This window comes from Uloborus diversus, chromosome 3 (genome assembly GCF_026930045.1).
Source record: "Uloborus diversus isolate 005 chromosome 3, Udiv.v.3.1, whole genome shotgun sequence".
NCBI classification, from domain to species: Eukaryota; Metazoa; Arthropoda; class Arachnida; order Araneae; family Uloboridae; genus Uloborus; species Uloborus diversus.
In genome coordinates, this window is record NC_072733.1 from 55,454,214 (window position 1) to 55,473,158 (window position 18,945).

The 18,945-nt window shown below is 33.9% G+C and overlaps 1 protein-coding gene across 1 annotated transcript in view; it reads right to left on the reverse strand.

Annotated features, from left to right (window-relative positions):
* Positions 1-227: 227 nt before the first annotated feature.
* Positions 228-18,945, reverse strand: part of LOC129218754 (calpain-B-like) — a 244,670-nt gene continuing 225,952 nt past the window's right edge. The window contains exons 11-13 of the mRNA XM_054853077.1: positions 13,281-13,402; positions 10,498-10,703; positions 228-395 (exon numbers count right to left, since the gene is read on the reverse strand). Of these exons, the coding sequence (XP_054709052.1) occupies positions 386-395; positions 10,498-10,703; positions 13,281-13,402 (338 nt within the window). The 3' untranslated portion in view covers positions 228-385. The remainder of the gene's footprint in view (positions 396-10,497; positions 10,704-13,280; positions 13,403-18,945) is intronic.

Consider the following 18,945-nt stretch of genomic DNA (forward strand, 5'->3'; position numbering starts at 1 on the left):
CCCTCGCATTTGTTTTCTTTGTCGAAAAAATTAGACACAATATTCTTCATTTTGCCACGCATCTTTACAGCGGGTTCCCTTATTCGTTAGTCTTTAAGAATGAATGTCAACTATATTTAACAAAAGAAAAGTTTTTTGGAACAGTTAATGAATAAATTATTTTATTTCATTCCTTAAATTCCAAAGATAGCAAATATTAAAGTGTATGTGTCGTTGAAAACAATTTATACACATATTCGTGTGTTATTTTTACATTTTGCTCGTTTCTCTTCCCTCTTTTAACATACAAATTTGACATTATCACATAAGTTAAAAGCAAAAATATCCAATAGCCCATTTCATATTTACATATAAAATAAGAGTTTGTCTGTGTTTCGTTTCTCTTTTAAGCCTCCCTGAAAGACAAAAATATACATACAGTTTAAAGAGATTTATAATTACATTATTTACTCAATGCATACACTTTTTTTCTCATTGTACATAAACACAAATTTACAGATTTATGTAGCAATAAAAATTAAAAACTTTTATGTTCATGCTAACATAAAAGTATGACATGAAAGAAAAAGACACAAGATTATGTGAGCTGACATAAAAGTTAACAGATCATATAGCCTGTCTATTAAGTTTACAGACTTATGTTGTAGTAAACATTAAAACTTTAGTGTTCATGCACACAGTAAATATTAGAAATGGGTCATTCTTTAAAAAGTGTAACTTTTCTGTCACTCGTCTTTTGCTGTAAAAACTTTAAGGAACAATTCATTTAACAATGCTTTTTAATTTCATTAAAAATATATCTATTTAAACCTGCCACCCCCCAATTTTTAACAATAATTTTTATTTTAATAAATTTTTGGTTCACAACATGTGAATTCTCACCTCCGTGGCATGTCACACACCTGGTGTGACTGTTTATGTTGTTCAATAACTTGTTTAATTAAAAGTATATACTTATTTATTATTCCTTTCAGAAGTTACTAATTGTTTAAGTACATTTAATTTTTTTAATATTATGTTTTAGTTCGTTGTAGTAGGATAAAGAATCATGTTACACAAATTTTCACCTCCGTTACCCAAACACAAAACGCTATATCTCATTAATAGGTGGCAGTAATGACATCACATTGTATTTTCCATGATACAAGGGAGCCCCCTTGTTTATTTTCAGCCATAAAGAAGTTGGGAGATTTTTGTCGAAAAACAAGAAGATAGATTTTGTTTGAAAAACTAAGTGGTTATTGTGAACTCTCACCGCCGCACATAGGAGTATTTGGCCAGTAAAACCGGAGAAAAACCAAAATTTAAAAGTTTGACGAAAATTGTTTTAAACCTGCTTTACTTCAAGTTAGATAACTGTTCTATCTAAGGACAGCAGTAAAAATCTCACCTGTTGCATTTCCGTTGGTGTACGCTAGTCGAAACTTGGACATTGTTGGAACCTCTCGCTTTTGCTTTTGACGCTTTTCGTGCTAAGTCTCCGTTTTATTGTTACTGTATTTAAATGCGATGGAATTTAGTAAAATAAACTTTTGAGTATGGAAAAGGGAGGTATATAGCTCCATCTAAAATCCAGCTTTGTTGAATTATTTTATCATTTCTCAATTTTTTACTCTGTGAAATTAAGTCAAGATTGGGTGTTTATTTTTCACTAAAATTTTTAGAAATTAAAGTTTTTGTTTACTTTCCGGGCCGAGTCGGGCTGTACTTTTGTTATAGGCATAAAATATAGACTGTCTGCTATGATATTCTGTAAAAACATCTTCCGCCCATTTCCGCCATTTTGTTTTTTAAGAGTTTAAAGTTGGTGAGTAAAAATGGCTTAACTGTTTCAAGTTCGGAAATTTTTCTTATTTCCTTATAAATTCTTCTGAAACTGTCAAATCTTTCACCGAAATAGGATTGCATGGTACCATGAAAGAATTCAAAGCCATGATACTGGATAAAAAGTTTACATTGTTGGAAGGAAAACTTGAGGAATTAGGGAAATAGGCAGATCATATTGAGTCGTGTTTTCAAGTATTTTTAAACCGAGTTCAATTGTAAAGAGGCTTCTGAATGCTATATTTATGATCGTTTCTTGAAAAATAAAGAACAATGACTAAGATATTTCATTACTGGTTTACAAAATCTGCGCAATTAGCAGAAATCATCAAAGTCCTTTCAAGAACTTAATTGTAAAACTAAAGAACTACAAAATCAGGTACCTGTTGAAGAGATGACAAATGTGGTTGGTATAAGCCAGTGCACTATAAAAACAATGATAAATCCAAAATCATAAAATAACTAAATTCTTTACCAACCGGATCAACCAAACTTCGAAAAAACTATTAGTTAATCTATAATAATCTAACTGTTGTTATGAAACAGACACCTCAAGAGACACTCGCATTCTTTGCAGACAGACTTCCCTAGAAAGCAGTGGGAAGAAATTAAAATGATAACAAAAGCAATCATCCCTAGATGTTCAATCGCAGAAAGTGTTTGTTTAGAAGGAATGTTAGCCGGATGAGAACCCTGTACGAGTTACAGATACCGTCTCTGAATTCAACTTCACGTACTGCTTAACCACGATGGGTTACGACTGTATAAATATAATAGTACATGGGGGAGAAACGTCTTCAGAGGGAAAAAAGCAAAATATGGTGCTGATATAAAAATAGGGCTATGAAGAAAACCAGCACACACAGTATAAATAAAGATTTTAAAACATTACCGAAAACGATGCAAATATTAAACAGAGCTCACACTACTAGTTGTAATTATTGATGGTAAAGGAAACAAAGTTACAAAAAAAATATTATTTCTTTTTCTGTTAGATTTTGTCCGCCTATACGAGTAAGGTAATCATCCTATGCCTAAAAGTATATATAAATTTTGATGACAGGTGCTGAAGTTTACCTCTCAAGCAATCCAACCAATTGCTTAATTTCCAGAGAAAAAAGCTGTAACCCGAAATAAGCGCATCACCGAGTACATTTTTCACGGTAATTTTCACGAGTGGACTGTAACAGATGCAGACTAAACAGACATTTAGAAAATTCTAACCCCTACTAAAGAAGTGGTAGTAGACCTAGGCAGCTCTGAAGAACAAAGTCGTTTTCCTTAGGAGGAGTAAATATGATGATCGCAAGACGCAAGCACGCTGTAATAAATACTAGATGAGCAACCTTTTAATTGCAGTAAGTGTATAGAAGAGGAAAAAAAGATAATAATTTTCTAAGAAATATCTTTTTTCCTTTAAATAAACACCTTATTTTGATCTAGTAGCAAGTTTCAAAGCATTATATGACAAAAAAAATCGCATCAAATAATTTTGTCCGATTTTTTGATGCAAATACTCCTATGTGCGCCGTGAACTTGAACTTCAGGGATGTAAATTAATGTAAAAAAAGAAGTGGACATGTTTTCATATGTTTAACATATGCAGATTGTAGCAACGAAGAAAAAAAATATTTCGCTGAAAAATGCATCCATTAGACTTATATTAATGGAAAATTCCTCACCTCCGTGACAGACCTTATCAATGTCATTATTTTTGAGGTGAAAATAAATGATGGAGAGGAAAGACATCAATATTAGGCATTCTACCAAAATTATAAATTACCAGTATGTTCTTAAATTTACTATTTTGTAATACTAATACTATTTTTAACACACATTTGAACTAAAGGGATAACTAAAAATTAAGCCGTACTTTAACTAAGACAGCTTAATATTCAATTCCCACTAATCATTAAAATAACTCATTGTTTGCGCAATTAACAAAATTATTATCCTAAAGTGGGGCTACTTGGACCCGAAATTTTATATTTTTGCGAGTTTTACACTGAATTTTTCGTTAAACCCGTAAAGTGAACTGATAACCTTGTTTTTACCACTTTTCAGATGTTTTGCTACCACCTTAAGCCATTTTTAAACAACAACTCTTCATATATTTTTTTTCTATTTTTAAAGATTTTGGTCAAGTAGCCCCGCGCTGGAACCAGCACTCGGAAAACCATTAGAACAAGCTGTAAAACAGGAGGTGGTATCAAGAAGGACCAATGATTTTGAAGGAACACTCAAAACAGACATTTCAGTGAGCAAACCATTAATATAAAGTGCATTTTTTTAATATAAATTAATATAAAATCAACGTATGCATAAAAACATATTTTAGGCAAACATAATTTCTCAAATAGAAATATAATCTAACTACAACTAAAACTAATTGAAATGCTTATTATTTAAATATTAGAAAGAATGAAAACTCCTCAATTTAATAGCTTGGGTGTATTTATTTTCTCTGATATTATTTAATACCTGCTCTTCGCTACTCAATACTACAGGATGTCCAGGCTTGTTTTGTGAATGATCTTTTAATTTCCTTTTTAGAGTTGATGTACTTTAGTCAAAATGGGCTGATGCCACTCTCTAAAGCATTTCTCCGAAATTAGTTGAATCTGAACGCAATTGTAATGTTTCCTTTTAATAACCCGCATTATTTCCTACTTCAAGGGGTTCTCTTTCACTTTCTGACCTTTTTTATCCCCAGATCTGCAAATAAACGGGTATAAATAGTAACTAACCTCTGTATTTTAAAAAATTACAAACTTTACTTAATATAATTTAGTGATGAAATGCGGGCTGGGGCTGCTTGAACGCTGTGTTTAAGCAGTCCATTTTAAGACAACCAGTGAATTTTTACTAACTTACATTATTTACTGTGTGTTAATTATACAGCTATAACCTTGAAACACTGTTATTTTATTAAAAAATAGAATGCAAACATAAATCTATCTTTACCTTGATGACATTAAATGTAGGCATGAACTTACGTGTGAAAGTTTGCAGACACTAAAAACAATTGTTTAGACAACTTGCAATCATAACCTGAATCACAAAAAGGCGGGAATAGTAGAAACTTCGTTTCATGCTCCAGCCTCTACCTAGTACAGTGAAACCTCTATGAACGACCACCTCTATTAACGACCAATTTTCCATGGCACCGATTTTCCCCCGTATATACCTAATGTTAAAATACCTCTGGGAAAGACCATCGAAACCCACGAAACCTCTCACAACGACCGGAAAATCGAAAACTTCAGCTGTAACAAATGCTAGGAATTTTTCGTTAGAAACCAAAAAAGAGAGAGAGAACAAATGAAAAGCAATAGAACATTTAGTTTACACACATATCAGTCTTCTCTTGTTAACAAAAGTGGAAAGAAACCAGAATAAGGGATTAAAATCTATTCTCCTGTGGTTTCAAACACGTTCCTTTCTTGTCTTCTCCCGTTCTAAACCTCAAAAATGTCACAAAAAGGAGGGCGTAGTTTTTCGGACCCTTGGGAAGTTAAAAGTTTGCACAGGTATATCACCAGTCAAGTCAGACTTGCGTCCAATATCATTGAGGAAGGGTGATAAGAAAAGAAGTTCTCTAAACAAAGGATTGCTTCTTGGAATTTCTTGGTTACTACGGGAGCGGGGTGTTGGAACGGTCCAATCCTAGGTCATTAGAGTGAACAAAATCTACAGCTCATTCAGATAGCTAAAGGATTGGTTTCAGTGTTGCATTAGATCTGCATTTGATCAACATCGCAGTAAAAATGTCGAAAAAGCGAGTTTACCTCACGCTCGAGAAACGTATTGATGTTATACATTTACATGAGAAGGGAAAATCGGAAAGAAAATTAGCGGAAATCTTTAGCTGTGGTAAAACTCAGATCAATTAAATTATTAAAGAAAAGGCAACTCTTCTAAAAGAATGGGAAAATTTTAAATCGCGTGGTGCAAAGCGATTACGTCAAGAAAAATTCGGTAACATAAACGAAGTTTTGTTTGAGTGGTTCAAAACCGCCAGACTGAAAAAATCCCCATAACTGGTTCCTTATTAAAAGAAAAAGCTAAAGAAATTGCTGATGCATTGGGAGTTGAGGACTTCTCAGAAAGCAATGGATGGCTGGAAAAATTCCGTTCTCGTCATAACGTAGTTTTTCGTGCCTCATGCGGGGAAACTGCACTCAGTTGTTTCAGAGAAAACTAAAAGCCTGAAGCAGGCAAATCTCTTTACATATTTTAACGCTACTAAATAGTGTTTAAATGTAAAAATCATGTAAAAAGTATATTTTACATTAAAAATTTCAAAAAAAGAAGAAGTTTCTTTGTTTAAACATTATTATTCTATTGTTTTTGATTACCCTGCAGGAAGAATATGAATAATTTCCATAGGTGCTATATTACCTTTGCATGTTAAAAAATGACCTATTGACCTCTAAGAACGACCAACTTCCATTAACGACCACTTTTTTCAGGAACGGAGAGTGGTCGCTCCTGAGAGGTTTCACTGTACTGCTTACCTGTCATTGAGAACGTTTTTTTAAGTCTATACATTGAGTTTTATAGGACCAGGACGGACTTTAAACTTTTTTCTCATCGGTTCAAGTAGTCTCTGCACTGTTAAAAATTTTCTGGAAAATGTACGGTAATTGTTACTGGCATCCATATTGCCAGTAACTATTACCGTAAAAATCAAATGTTACTGTAAAATTTTACGGTTTCCTCGGTAGGCCACAGCAACCAATTGGAGCTGGGATCGCTTATTTCTCCGGTATAAATTACCGTAAAAATCAGCGATGCTGTAAGTCCGCCATTTTACGGTAACAATTACCGGAAAATCTTCCCGAATTTTTAACAGTGTGGAAGCTCAAATAACCCCACTTTACGGTACTTAGATATTAAATTGGCCTCGATTTTTAAACATTAAAAGTTTTTTTTTTTTTTTTTTTTCCGTGAAAAAGGATATTTTTATTTATGAGAAAAAAAAAAGAATTTAGCTGAGCCATTGTTTGTGGTTACTTCTAGTGGGTAACAATTTCATGTAAGAATGAAAAACAAAAGGCTTCAAAGCTGAAAAATATTTACGTTCATTTTCATTAGTTACATTTTCTGGAGAATGACCCATATATATGTGTTTCGGAGACGCAAACATGCAGTTTCAGAAATATTTTGCACTCAAAACTGCAGGTTTGTTCAGGGAGGTGGGGATTTAATTCTCCGGCATGCCCCCTCCCCCCCCCCCCAAAAAAAAAACATCGTGGCCTGTAACCACCCCTGAGCATGCAAAATTAATTTTTCTCCTCCAAGGTTCCGTGATAGAACTTTTCAGTTATGTGTATGTAACTACAAGTTCATAGATTTATGAAAGAGTAAAAATTATAACTTATGGTCTGGCATGCTTACAGCAAATATTGAAAATATGTGTTTCGGAGAAACAAACATGCAAAGATTAGTTTTTTCTCCTCCAACAGCTAAAAATATGTGTTTCGGAGACGTAAGCATGGAAAGACTTATTTTTCCCCTCGTTAGATATGATGAATTTTATTTAAATTATAGACACACGCATTTCTGGAAGATATCGGGTAAAATGTTGCGTAAAGTGTATTTTATCTCGAAGTAATTATTTGATCAACACGCATTTAAATCTAAATAGTAAGAGTTGAAGTAATAGATGTACACTAGGGTGTCCCCAAAAAAATTAAAGACGTTTTTTTTTTTAACGCATACCCTCTTATTTTTTTCCTTTTATGTCAAAACTGTTGCAAAACAAGTTTCATGCAATTTGAAGCACGGTAACCCGTGCCGACTTGCGCCTAAACGTCTAAATAGCACATATTTCTAAGCAACCGAGCGCTGGCGACGCGATACTTTGCGAAGTTCAAAACAGCCGTAAATGGTGCACAGAAAACAAATAAAAACAGAAAAACAGATGTTGGGGGCTTGTCCGTGGCAATGTGGAAACCGTCAAAAGAGTCAGTACGAATACACTCCGGTCAGCGAGAGCAGTATAGTTCTTCCATAGTGAACGAAACATATCAGTGGAATTGCGTAGTTCGAAAAAAGAGATATTTTTGATAGGAGTCGTAAAACATCAAATTACGGGCTCAAAACTTCCCTCTAACGGACAAGTTCTGTCTGTTTTATTTTATAACATTCGAGAAGTGAACTTAACCATCAGTGAAAGTGCAAATCTCGCTATTCGGGAGTGCATCATTTTTTGGGAAAAGGCACGCATTCCCACCAAATCGTTGCCAAATTGTGTGAATAAACTTAAAAACCTATATCAAATTTGGAGAGACTTACAAAAAAATGCAAAGAAACATCAAGAAGTATTCAGGCGACGCCAACAAGAATTTGTGAGTAATTTAAACAATTTATTCGATATCGCACATGCTGATGCCTTTCAGCTAATCAAAATAGAGGAAGATCGGATTTTCTTACAACTCTAAAGAGAGCCCGGGCGACGTGGTTACTTAGGTGGAGTGGATAAAAAACTGACTGACAAAGAGGAAAGGGCTCGACTTATATGTAATGAGGAGCGACTTTATTACTCCAAAGTTAGTTGCTGCATTGGATAGGTGTCAGTTAAGTATACGAGATTCTGTGTTTATTCTGGAAGCTACTATTGACGCACTTGGGTGTAACATAGATGAATTTCCGATAAGTAAATCTTCAATTCAGAGAATTCGAACTGAAAAGTGGAAGGAGCGCGCGGAAAAAATAAAAATTGATTTTCAATTCGAGGTACCGGATGTAGTGACTTTACATTGGGAAACTGTTGCCTGCTTTGAGTGCTCAAAAATCAAAAGAAGATCGCTTACCTATAGTTATTTCATATGGATGTAAGGAACAACTCATTGCTGTGCCTAAACTGGGTAATTCTACAGGAAAAGAACAGGCACAGGCTGTTTGGAAGGCAGTTTTAGATTGGAATCTCGAAGATAAAGTTCAAATTCTCTGTTGCGATACTACAGCTTTCAGTACGGGTCATTTTAATGGTGCTTGCGCTCTTCTTGAGCAAAAATTTGATAGAGAAATGCTTTTCTTTGCTTGCCGCCATCATATATATGAACTGGTATTAAAGGCAGTATTCGAAGTGAAAATTAAACAAGTCACAACAAGCCCTGATATTCCACTCTTCAAAAATCTCAGAGAGTCTTGGAAAAACATCGATCCCACTAAAATACAGTGTTATAGAGGAGCTGCGGAGTTGTTCCGAATTGTACCCGAACTTGAAAATTTACTTGGCTTTTACCGTGCTGAGTTTACTAAAGTTACGGTTCGGGATGATTATCGAGAGTTGATAGAACTGTCTATCATATTTTTAGGTGGAGATATAGAAAATAAATTTAAAATAAGACCACCGGGAGCCATGCACCAAGCTCGATTGATGGCTCGAGCGATTTACTCCCTAAAACTATTACTATTTAGTTCACAATTAAAATTAGATAAGAAGGAAAATGAAGCATTGTTAGATGTCTGCTTGTTTGTAGTGACAATATATGTGAAACTATGGCTTCAATGCATTTTGGCAGTCAAAGCACCCAATAAAGATCTGTGCTTTTTGAAATCTTTGAAAACGTACGAAAATGTGGACCCAATTATCTCAAAAGCTGCTCTACAAAAATTCATCCAGCATTTATGGTATTTGTCTGACGAAATAGCAGTCTTAGCTCTTTTTGATGATGAGGTAGAAGAAGAAACAAAATCAAAAATGGTGAAAAATTTACGTAGAGAAGATTTCGAGACCCATGAGAAAAGGTACATTCCATCGAAGGAAGAACTTTGTGGTTCATTGTATGGTAAGTTTTGCACATTGATTTCATCTAGTTGTTTAATTAATAATTCCTTTAGATCGTGCATTTGTTACCGGTTATTTTATTATTTTGCAGAGAAAACAATTGATGATTTCATATCAGCCAAAAGCCAGTCATTGTTTACTAGACTTAAAATGGATGATAGTTTTCTCAACGAGTGTCCCTCTTTATGGGTCAATAATATTTCATTCCTTGATGCGAAAAAGACGGTCTCAATGCTTAGAGCAGTAAACGATGTAGCTGAAAGAGCGAATATATGTGCAGTAATATGTTTCTTGTAGTGTAATATTGTTGTAAATATCTGCTTTAAAAAATTGATGTCGTGTGTTGTAAGGAATTATACAGTTAGCAATCTTTCTACTGTAGTCATTGTGCAGAATTTCAGGTCCAACTTTGACCTCAAGTCGGCACGGGTTCTTGTTATTTTAATGCAATAAAAATTTTTTCTCATGTTTCTGAGGTGAAATGGAAAAAATCTGGAGGGTATGCGTATTCGATTTCGCAAATTTTCTTTTCGCCATTATAACTTGGGACACCCTAATGTACACAATAGCAAAATAACTATCAAATAATTCAAAAAAGAAAAAAAAACATTTGTCCCGTAAATACCATTTTGGATCTTCAATTTCAAACAGCAGTCAAAAAAATTTTAAGAAAGGATCTTAAAGGAAATGCTTTTTATTCTTCGTTCCCTTACTGCGCAAGTAATTTTTTGCCTTGCAATATGTAGCTCCTTAAAAATTTGTCATTTAAGCAAAGTTGTTCAGCTTGATTTACAAACATTTCGAAAAGCCACTTTTGTTAGCGTTTTTTCTTTTTTCTAACTGGAACTGAAAAAGATTAGCAAATAAAGAAATACCTTAAAATTATTTGTGCGTCGGCGTATATTCTGATGTAAAAAGATCCAGGAGAATTTGGTTCAAAAGTTGCAGGAACAACAACATAATGTCCCGGGTGCAGTTCAAATCTTCCGAAAACTTCTCTATAATTTACATAAGGCCCAGAGTTCCCAACTTCTTCAGTGTGTAAAAATTTCTCCAAATTCAATCTTGACGGTTCTTTTACCTGGAAATGAAATTTTCGAATTAATAATTAATAAAAATGATGATAAAATATTCGTATCACGTCATTTACAGAATATTACAGGAGAAAATCCAACTTAATAAAAGCACAACTAGCTCGAAACATTTTCTGATTTGAATGTAATATTATATGCTTGTGTAAGAAATTATATGCTCCACGGGTTGCGTAACGCTTACAAGGGATTCTATGATTTATAATTGAGGCTGTGAGAAGCAAAGGGATGTAAGTGGACATTTTCAAGTTTTGAGTAAAACACGTTTAAAGATTGCGTCCTAGGTAGGCTTTCATTGATTTTTTTTTCTTCTAAATCATGCTGTACAGCAGCACCTACCAGGGCTACTAGTACTATCTCTTGCGCCAAGACAGAGGAAGGGTTCACCTACCATTTGTACTGGTTATCACCAAATTTTTAATTTTGCCACTTGCATCCCTTTGCCATCAGGGGGCCACTGCCTCAGTTGAGATTTCCATAATTGCGTAATGGAGCTTCCCGCAACTGCCTACTGCTCAGATGCTAGAGAACGCCTGAGGTCACAAGAATATAGGCAGTCGTCTAGGAATGATGAGCAAATCCTGACTGAATAGTGGGACCACATTTTATGGGATATTTCTTGACCGCTATCGGGAGAAAGGGCAAATTGGCTGCCCATCCTGCAAAAAATGTATCATTGTCGAGAACAATAAACGCAGTTTTTTTTTTTTTTTTTGTGAATATGATTCCTTTTTCTCCAATATTTGATTGATGACAAGTGTGAGCGAGAGAAGAGGGAACTCCGCTTCATTGAAAACGGTTTAGGGCCATTCCACGGGAAACGCTCATTTTGTCCCGCACGTGACGCCTCATATATTTCAATTAAAATAATACTTAAAACCATTAATGAACAATTTTTTTTTTTTTTTGCTTAACAATTAACAAACTTGTGTGAGATTTCTTAAGCAAAAACTTTCGTCATTACCCTTTATAATTACTAATTTTTAATGAAATATATGAACCGTCATGTGCGGGACAAAGGGTTGACTTTTTCGTGGAATGGCCCTTTTGCTTTTTACTCTGAATCATGTGGTATGCAATATTTTTGTAGTTTCATTTTTTGATACAGCTATTATTTTTTCATCTCTACCAAAGTACCGTTTAACAAAATGAATTTAATACTTCAGTCATAACATATAAATTTTCCTACGTTAATTAGCGTCAGTTTTTATACTGGGGCATGCGGCGCTCCACTAGTGCGCCTGTAATGTTAGTGGTTATTCACTGAAAAAGGTGTGCACCTCTATGGTATAGTCAGAAAAGGATTATGACAAAGGGGGACCCTAAGCTTAACTTTTTTTGGGGTCTTCTGAAGACAAGTCTCATAAACACAAATTTTTACGGTGCTCACATACTAGTTCAAAATATTTGTAATATAACACAATTAGAACTCCTCACACCTTAAGTAGGCAGAAGAAAAGGGAATAAAATAAAAAGGGAAATCGGAATTTTATTTATTATTCTCAAATAATAGATTTGAACTTAAACAATTTTAGATATTTGGGAGCTCCTAAAAATTGGGAAGGGGAGGGAGAGGAAACTAGATCATGGCCTAGTTGGCTTATTCAGCAATAACAATGGACCATGGGTATAGCATTGAAACAAATGGCGCGAAACTGAGTTTGATTTATCTGAACAAGCTTCCGCACGTAAAATTAATATTATAAACTTTCAACAGTATTTGTAATCAAGGGTAAGGAAAGGGAGTTTTTTTTTTTTTTTTTTTGAAGGCATGGTGTACCTTATAATAAATCAATCAAACAAATGTAGTGAAAAGAAATTTCGGGTTTCTATTTTGCTGTTTTATTTGAAATTAAGGGGTCAATGGACCCCCCAGTACCCCTCATTTTAAGACCTTTTTTGTGTTTGAAGAAATAATGCACAGTATAAACTAAACAATATATTATGGAAGGAAAAAAAAATTGAAATCTATTTCGAAGTTGCAATTTCTCGGGGTGAAAGGGGGGGGGGGGGAGGCACGGTTCCTTCCCGTTTAAAATTTTCGAAATTGAAGTCCTGCACCCGAGGATCCTTTGATATCATTAGGAGCAAGAATCAGTTTCAAAGGCTATCCCTAGAAAGTTTTTCAGACATTACAGTTTTTGAAACGTAATATCAGGTCGCACGTTGTGACGTTAGGTTTTAGCTTAGGGTGTGGTTGCTATCCCTCGGAAATTTTTCGAAATTTAAGAACTAAAAATGCGCTTTTAGGTCACATTTAGTGATATTATGAAAAAGGTTAGGATTCCGGGGCACTCCTCGGACATTTCTCTACATAAGAGCTCTAAAAATCTAATTTTTCAGGCTATGTTTGGTGATGATAGGAGATTACCGAAAATAACCCCCGAGACATTATAGATAAAAAATGCAGTTTTAGGCACTGAATAAACATACACATATGTGTGTACACATATAATTTATTGCTTCATGGGAGGAGGGGGGGGGGTATGACCCCAAATCCCAGTCCTTTGCTACGTCACTGGTTGCACTTTTCTTATTCATGATAGTTATGCACAAAGCACACTTACCCTAAAAATAACAAATGCTATTTGAAGCATTTTCCTTTTCGGATGGCGGACACAGCGTCGCCTCAGTTGCATGAGTGCGATAACAACATTGCATTTTCTTTCTGGAACTCGATTATTTTTTGCTAAAAGAGAAAGGAAAAATTGATACCTTACTTTTGTAGTTTCATGAAGCATTAAGAAAGTCCCCCCCCCCTTAAAAAAACACCCGTTCATGAAACTAAATTTTTTTTTCTGATTTTAATGAAACAGCGTTACTGTGGTTCAGAATACTGCAATGACTTTTGATTATATTTTCATGAAAATTTGGATCAACATTTTTTCGAGGAAAAAAAGTCATTCAAAAACAACAAAGCCCACGTGGGATCGAACCCACGATCTTCGCGTTTTTAATTCCAACTGTGAGACTAGGTATTACTCCCCGGGCGTTATACATTAAAGCAATGCGTTTTAGAAACCAGAATATACCGATTTTTCGAAGATCTGCCAAAATGTGACTTTTCTGTTTATTTTTCGCCGAAAGAACAAAATCTTTAAAATGATGCGATGCTTATGAAATTTGATAAATTGTTCATAAAATTGTGGCGCTGCAAACAAAAAAAAAAAAAAAACCTTTTTAGAAGTAATACGCATGATATAAAAGCAGATACATTACTGAGTAAATAGAGATACATTAGTGAGGAGCAGTATTTGAACGGTCATCGTCAGCTTGCATCCGGCATTGTAATGTGATCCCATCTTAAACCCCTATAAGGCTTCACTATAGGGGCCTTAAACCCACCTAGCTCCGTGGTTGAAGTGAGGAAATGGGTTAACTTTAGACGACCTTCCAAATCATCTTTTGTATGCATAGTGAGTAAGTTAGTCAGTCGTCACTGTTAGTGTTTGAACTCTGTTCCTGATATGTCTGATATATAGCTTCCTTGCGATAGAGCTGGGGTATTCAACCTTTCGCACTTTGGAGAGTACTTGGAGCTTACCGTTTTCTCAAAGAAACCTTTTGAGAGCCGGAGGAATAGGACATCAAAGCGTTATCCTACTGAAACTTACAAAGTTATTTTGGGATCTTTATTTTACGCCCATACATGCATTTTAAGAAGATAATGAATGGTATGGTATCTAATTTTTTTTATATTGGTTTTCAAAATACACTCAATTGATAATGAAAAACAGCAACAAATAAAATAGCTACTTAATTTTGAAATCAAATCTACTTTAAGAATTCGATTTTTGTTTATAAACATTTAACTTTTGTTAAAAGTTAGGCGTTTTGTTCAAGCAAATAGTGATCACTTGCTGAATCCCTGACAAATCACATATAGAACTCATGGAACCCGGGATGAGTACCTCTGCTATAGGGGATGCCTGGCTCTAGCTATAGCTGTTGCTTTAACCTGCTCTTATCATGGTCTACTACTAGCTAAGCTATTGATATCAATGGTTGATGGTGTAATATCCCTCGTGCTAAAAGAGTGGCGTAACGAAAGAGTTGTAACAGGGAGATCATGAACGCCTCACGAAGGTTATATGTATTAAATGCTAAAATTGTAATATTTTCCCTTATAATTTCGATGGATGGGTAAAGTTTCATTAGAAGTTCCTTCACACGAATGAACAATAGCATGATAGTTGGATATTTGAAAGCTCGAAAGAATGAAAAAACAAAAAAAAAAAAAAAGATTAAAAAATTTTGTTTTGAAGAAATTATTCTAACAAGTTCGATTTTTTTTATAAGCGTGAAAAAAAAAAAAACTTAATTAAAAAAATTTTTCTTGGAAAATTATTCTTACAAGTTAGAAAAACTTTTCAACGAATGAATGTAGATTTGAAAAACTGCTGACAACTTCGATGGATTGAAAATGCGTCAATTTTGATGAGATGGGGAAAAAAATCTGAATTAATCATGCTATATGATTTATATTTGCAATGGAAATAAAATGAAAACCTTTAAAAATAAAAAAAATATATAATGAAAAGATGATGCTAATTGTTGATGTTGATTTGTCTTTAGAGTAAATTTATAGTGAAAACATATTCGAAATCGTAAAATTAATAGTTTTGCCTTGAGTGGGTATTAAATGAATTAGTATGGCTGCATTGAAATCGACGCAAATTTAATCATGAAAAGTAATCTGTTATTATCTGTGGAAGGAAAATACCAATGAAAATTTACTTAAAGATACAACTGATACAAATTAGCATAGGAGTCTTAGATTGCATATCTAAATAGCTTGCATCACTGATTGGAATTGTGCATAATAATAATAGTAGAGATAGCAACATCAATTTAAAAGTTGTATCTATGTGCGCAATAACACCGATTTGGAAATAGACTATATGCGAATAACCCGATTGAGTCTTAAAATTACTCGTTTAAGGATGATTAGTGCAGAATTTCATGTATGCATTCGTTTTTGGAATGATGAAATACACATGAGAATTATAAAAAGGAATCAAAAAACACTATCATTGTCTTATTATTCGATGAAAAATAGTTGCAAATGCGAAAATCGCTATGTTTTTGGAAAAATAAGTAATTGTAATGCATGATTTATGAAAATAATTAAAAAAGAAAAAGAATTCTTTAAAATTTATTCCTAAAGTGAAATATGCATTGAAAAACAACTAAGTTAAAAAAAAAGTAACTGTGGTCTTTTTGAAAGTGCGAAATGTAATGCTAGAATAATCATGAATAGGAAAAATCAAGTCTTCAGCTGTATGCGAGAAACAAATAGAATAGACTAACTTTTGTAAACAGTTCAAGTTCGAAAAAAAAAATAAATCTTGACAGAGGTTTTGAAATTAATTGTGAAATTATTTTCAAACTAGTCGACCCGTGCGGAACTCCGCACCGTGCTTCGAATCGTTTCATAAGGCATTTCGCTCTTTAAAAATTTCAAAGAAATAACATTACGAAGAAGAACCGAGAAAAGTAAACGGAAAAAAGTAAGCGCACAAGATAAGGCATGTAATTTGAAGACATCAGTAAGAAAACATCGTTAAATACTTCGATAGCTCAAATAATTGCTGAATTGTCTTAGCTGAAAAACCAGCCAAAAATTGATTTCGTCAATTTTGTCTCAATTTCAAAAAGCAATATCTCAAAAGGGTTCTCTTATTTTGGTTTTCCTTCACATCATTAAAAAGAGCACACTTTTATTAACTAAGAAACGTTAGTTTCATTTTCGAGACGCACCCAATAAAAAAGAATAATGTAGGGGAAGGTGGGGCACATTGATACACTTTTTTTCAAAAGCCAGTAGTTTTTAGTCAGACATATATTTCCGGACTTTGTCGCTGCTAACCTCTTGGGTATGATCCGTAGTATCTAGGAAAAAATTGGAAAAAAATTAGCTGAAACCTAATAACCCCATCTTGAGGGTTTTTTGAAAAATGCCATTTGTATCAATGTGCCCCATGTACGGGGCACATTGATACGGACTGTGGGGCAGTTTGATACAAGGTGCGATACATTGTTACAGTTATAAAAACAACACAAAAAAGCGGTAAAACAATTTTGGAAAACCTATTTATTAGTAACTTTTGTTATAGCTACTCGAAAAAAACATTGATTACACCTCTGAGACTGCGTAGCATAATAAACTTTGCATAAACAACTTTCATAATAGGTAGGTATACATATTTCTTTGTTATATCACACATTTAACACAACTTGTGAACAAAAAATGATAAGAAAATACGCAAAGAGAGTAAACAAATGATAACAAACAAATAGTCAGAAAAATACCGCTTGAATAGTGGTGGTTGAGCAACATTAAATAATAACACTATGAATATTAATTTCTCCATCATGAGTTGTCATTGCACGTTATAAGGAGAGAAATCAACAGAAAATATCACAGTAGAAGATGTTCGCTTAGTTCTTCTAGCAATTAAGGGAGGTGGCAGTTTGCGTATGACATCTGATTAATGAACAGAAGCTTCATCTGGAGTTAAAGGAAAAATAAAGGAAGATGAACTTGGTTTCCTTCTCAAATATGACACTTGATACTCATCTCGATCATATATAAGCTGAACCTTACCAATGTGATGTATTATACTCTTCTTTTTGAGGAATTGTATCAGAAGAAAGTCCCCAATATTAATCTCGCCTGCGCATGGCTGAACATCGTCAAGATCGCTAAAAGTCTTGACAGAGTCTGAAGATCCATATTCAATGTCATCTTTATCTGAACTGCTTGATATTGAATCAGTATAAATTTCGCTCCTTCTCTTTTCATTACTTTCGACTTTTTACTTGATGTTCCGTGTAAGTTGGCAGCGTGTTTTTCTTTATTAGAATGTTGCCTCTTTTGTGCTGCAAGAATTTTCAGCTGTTCTGCCTCGTATATTTCTAGAATGCGTCTTTTTTGTGGTGAATCTGTGTACATTCTAGATTTCCCCCGTTCCTTTCCCCTGCGTTTTGGTAATTTGGCAGTGTGGTTAGGATATGGTCTCACGTCGGTGGCGTCGCGTTTGCGGGCGATGGATATTTGACAGGTGCCAACCTCTCCAGAAAAGCAGACGTCCTGGTGAGCTATGGGCAAGAGCACTGAGGGGAGGTATATGCATGTGGAATGGTTGCATATAGATACAAGTTTATTTCATATATCTGTCTCGCACCCCCAAATCTACTGTCAACTCCTCACGTTTTCTATTTATTTGTTGTAAGACTGGGGGCGGTGGAAAGAATGCACTTCAAGTTTGTTCTGGTTCATTCTTAGACTTCTAAAGAAAGGGTAGGGATACTATATACAAAAGAGAAGATGTGACTAACCTCAACCAACGAACATATGCAGTTTTGCTATTTCTGTTATAGTTTTTTTTTCTCAAGCAAGAGTAAAAATGCCTTAACATAAAAATGAAAAAAAAATAATAATAATAATAAATAAATAAAATAAAGATTAAAAGGAAAAAAAAATCAAACAAAATAAAAAAAAAAATAAAAAAAAAAAGTGAATTTCTTAAACGCGCCAGCAGTAATGCTACGAAAACTGGTCCAGAACTGAATCCTACTACTTTCCTGTTTACGAACTAGCGAACTAAAGGAAATGTATACATCAGGACATAAATTGTTTTAAGAAGCTTTTTAAAGGTATATTTGGAAATTCAAGCACCTTTCCTTCAATCTGTAAGCGCACAAACCTAAAATAAAGTCCTTACTAATAATAAAAAAAGTCCTTACACTAAAATTCTGTATAATTTTAGGAATGGCAGAATCTCATCAATTTGCTGCATGTCCAAGTGTTGATCAGGTAATCTACCCGAATATTTGGAATGATCGAGTATCAATAAAATATTCAACTGGCGAAAAGTTCTATGAACCAAACATTGAATAACAAGCAAGCTTTATCTTACGTTGGGAATTCTATGAATTAAAATAAATTAATTAATTAAAATCCTTTATTGGCATTTCTCTTTCAGCGTATTTAAAATTTTATTAGCAGTTTCAGTAATTTTCTTTCTTTTTTTCCTTTTATTTTCATGTAACATTTTTTCTATTTGATGTTCAAAACATTGAATAATATTTAAAAAAAAAAAAAAAAACACACACACACACACACACACATCACCTTAGGCCAAATTTATCATTTATCCATTGATTTTTTAGTCTTTTTTTAGAGATGGCTCGAAATACATTGAAATTTTCCAAAAAATAATGATTTTT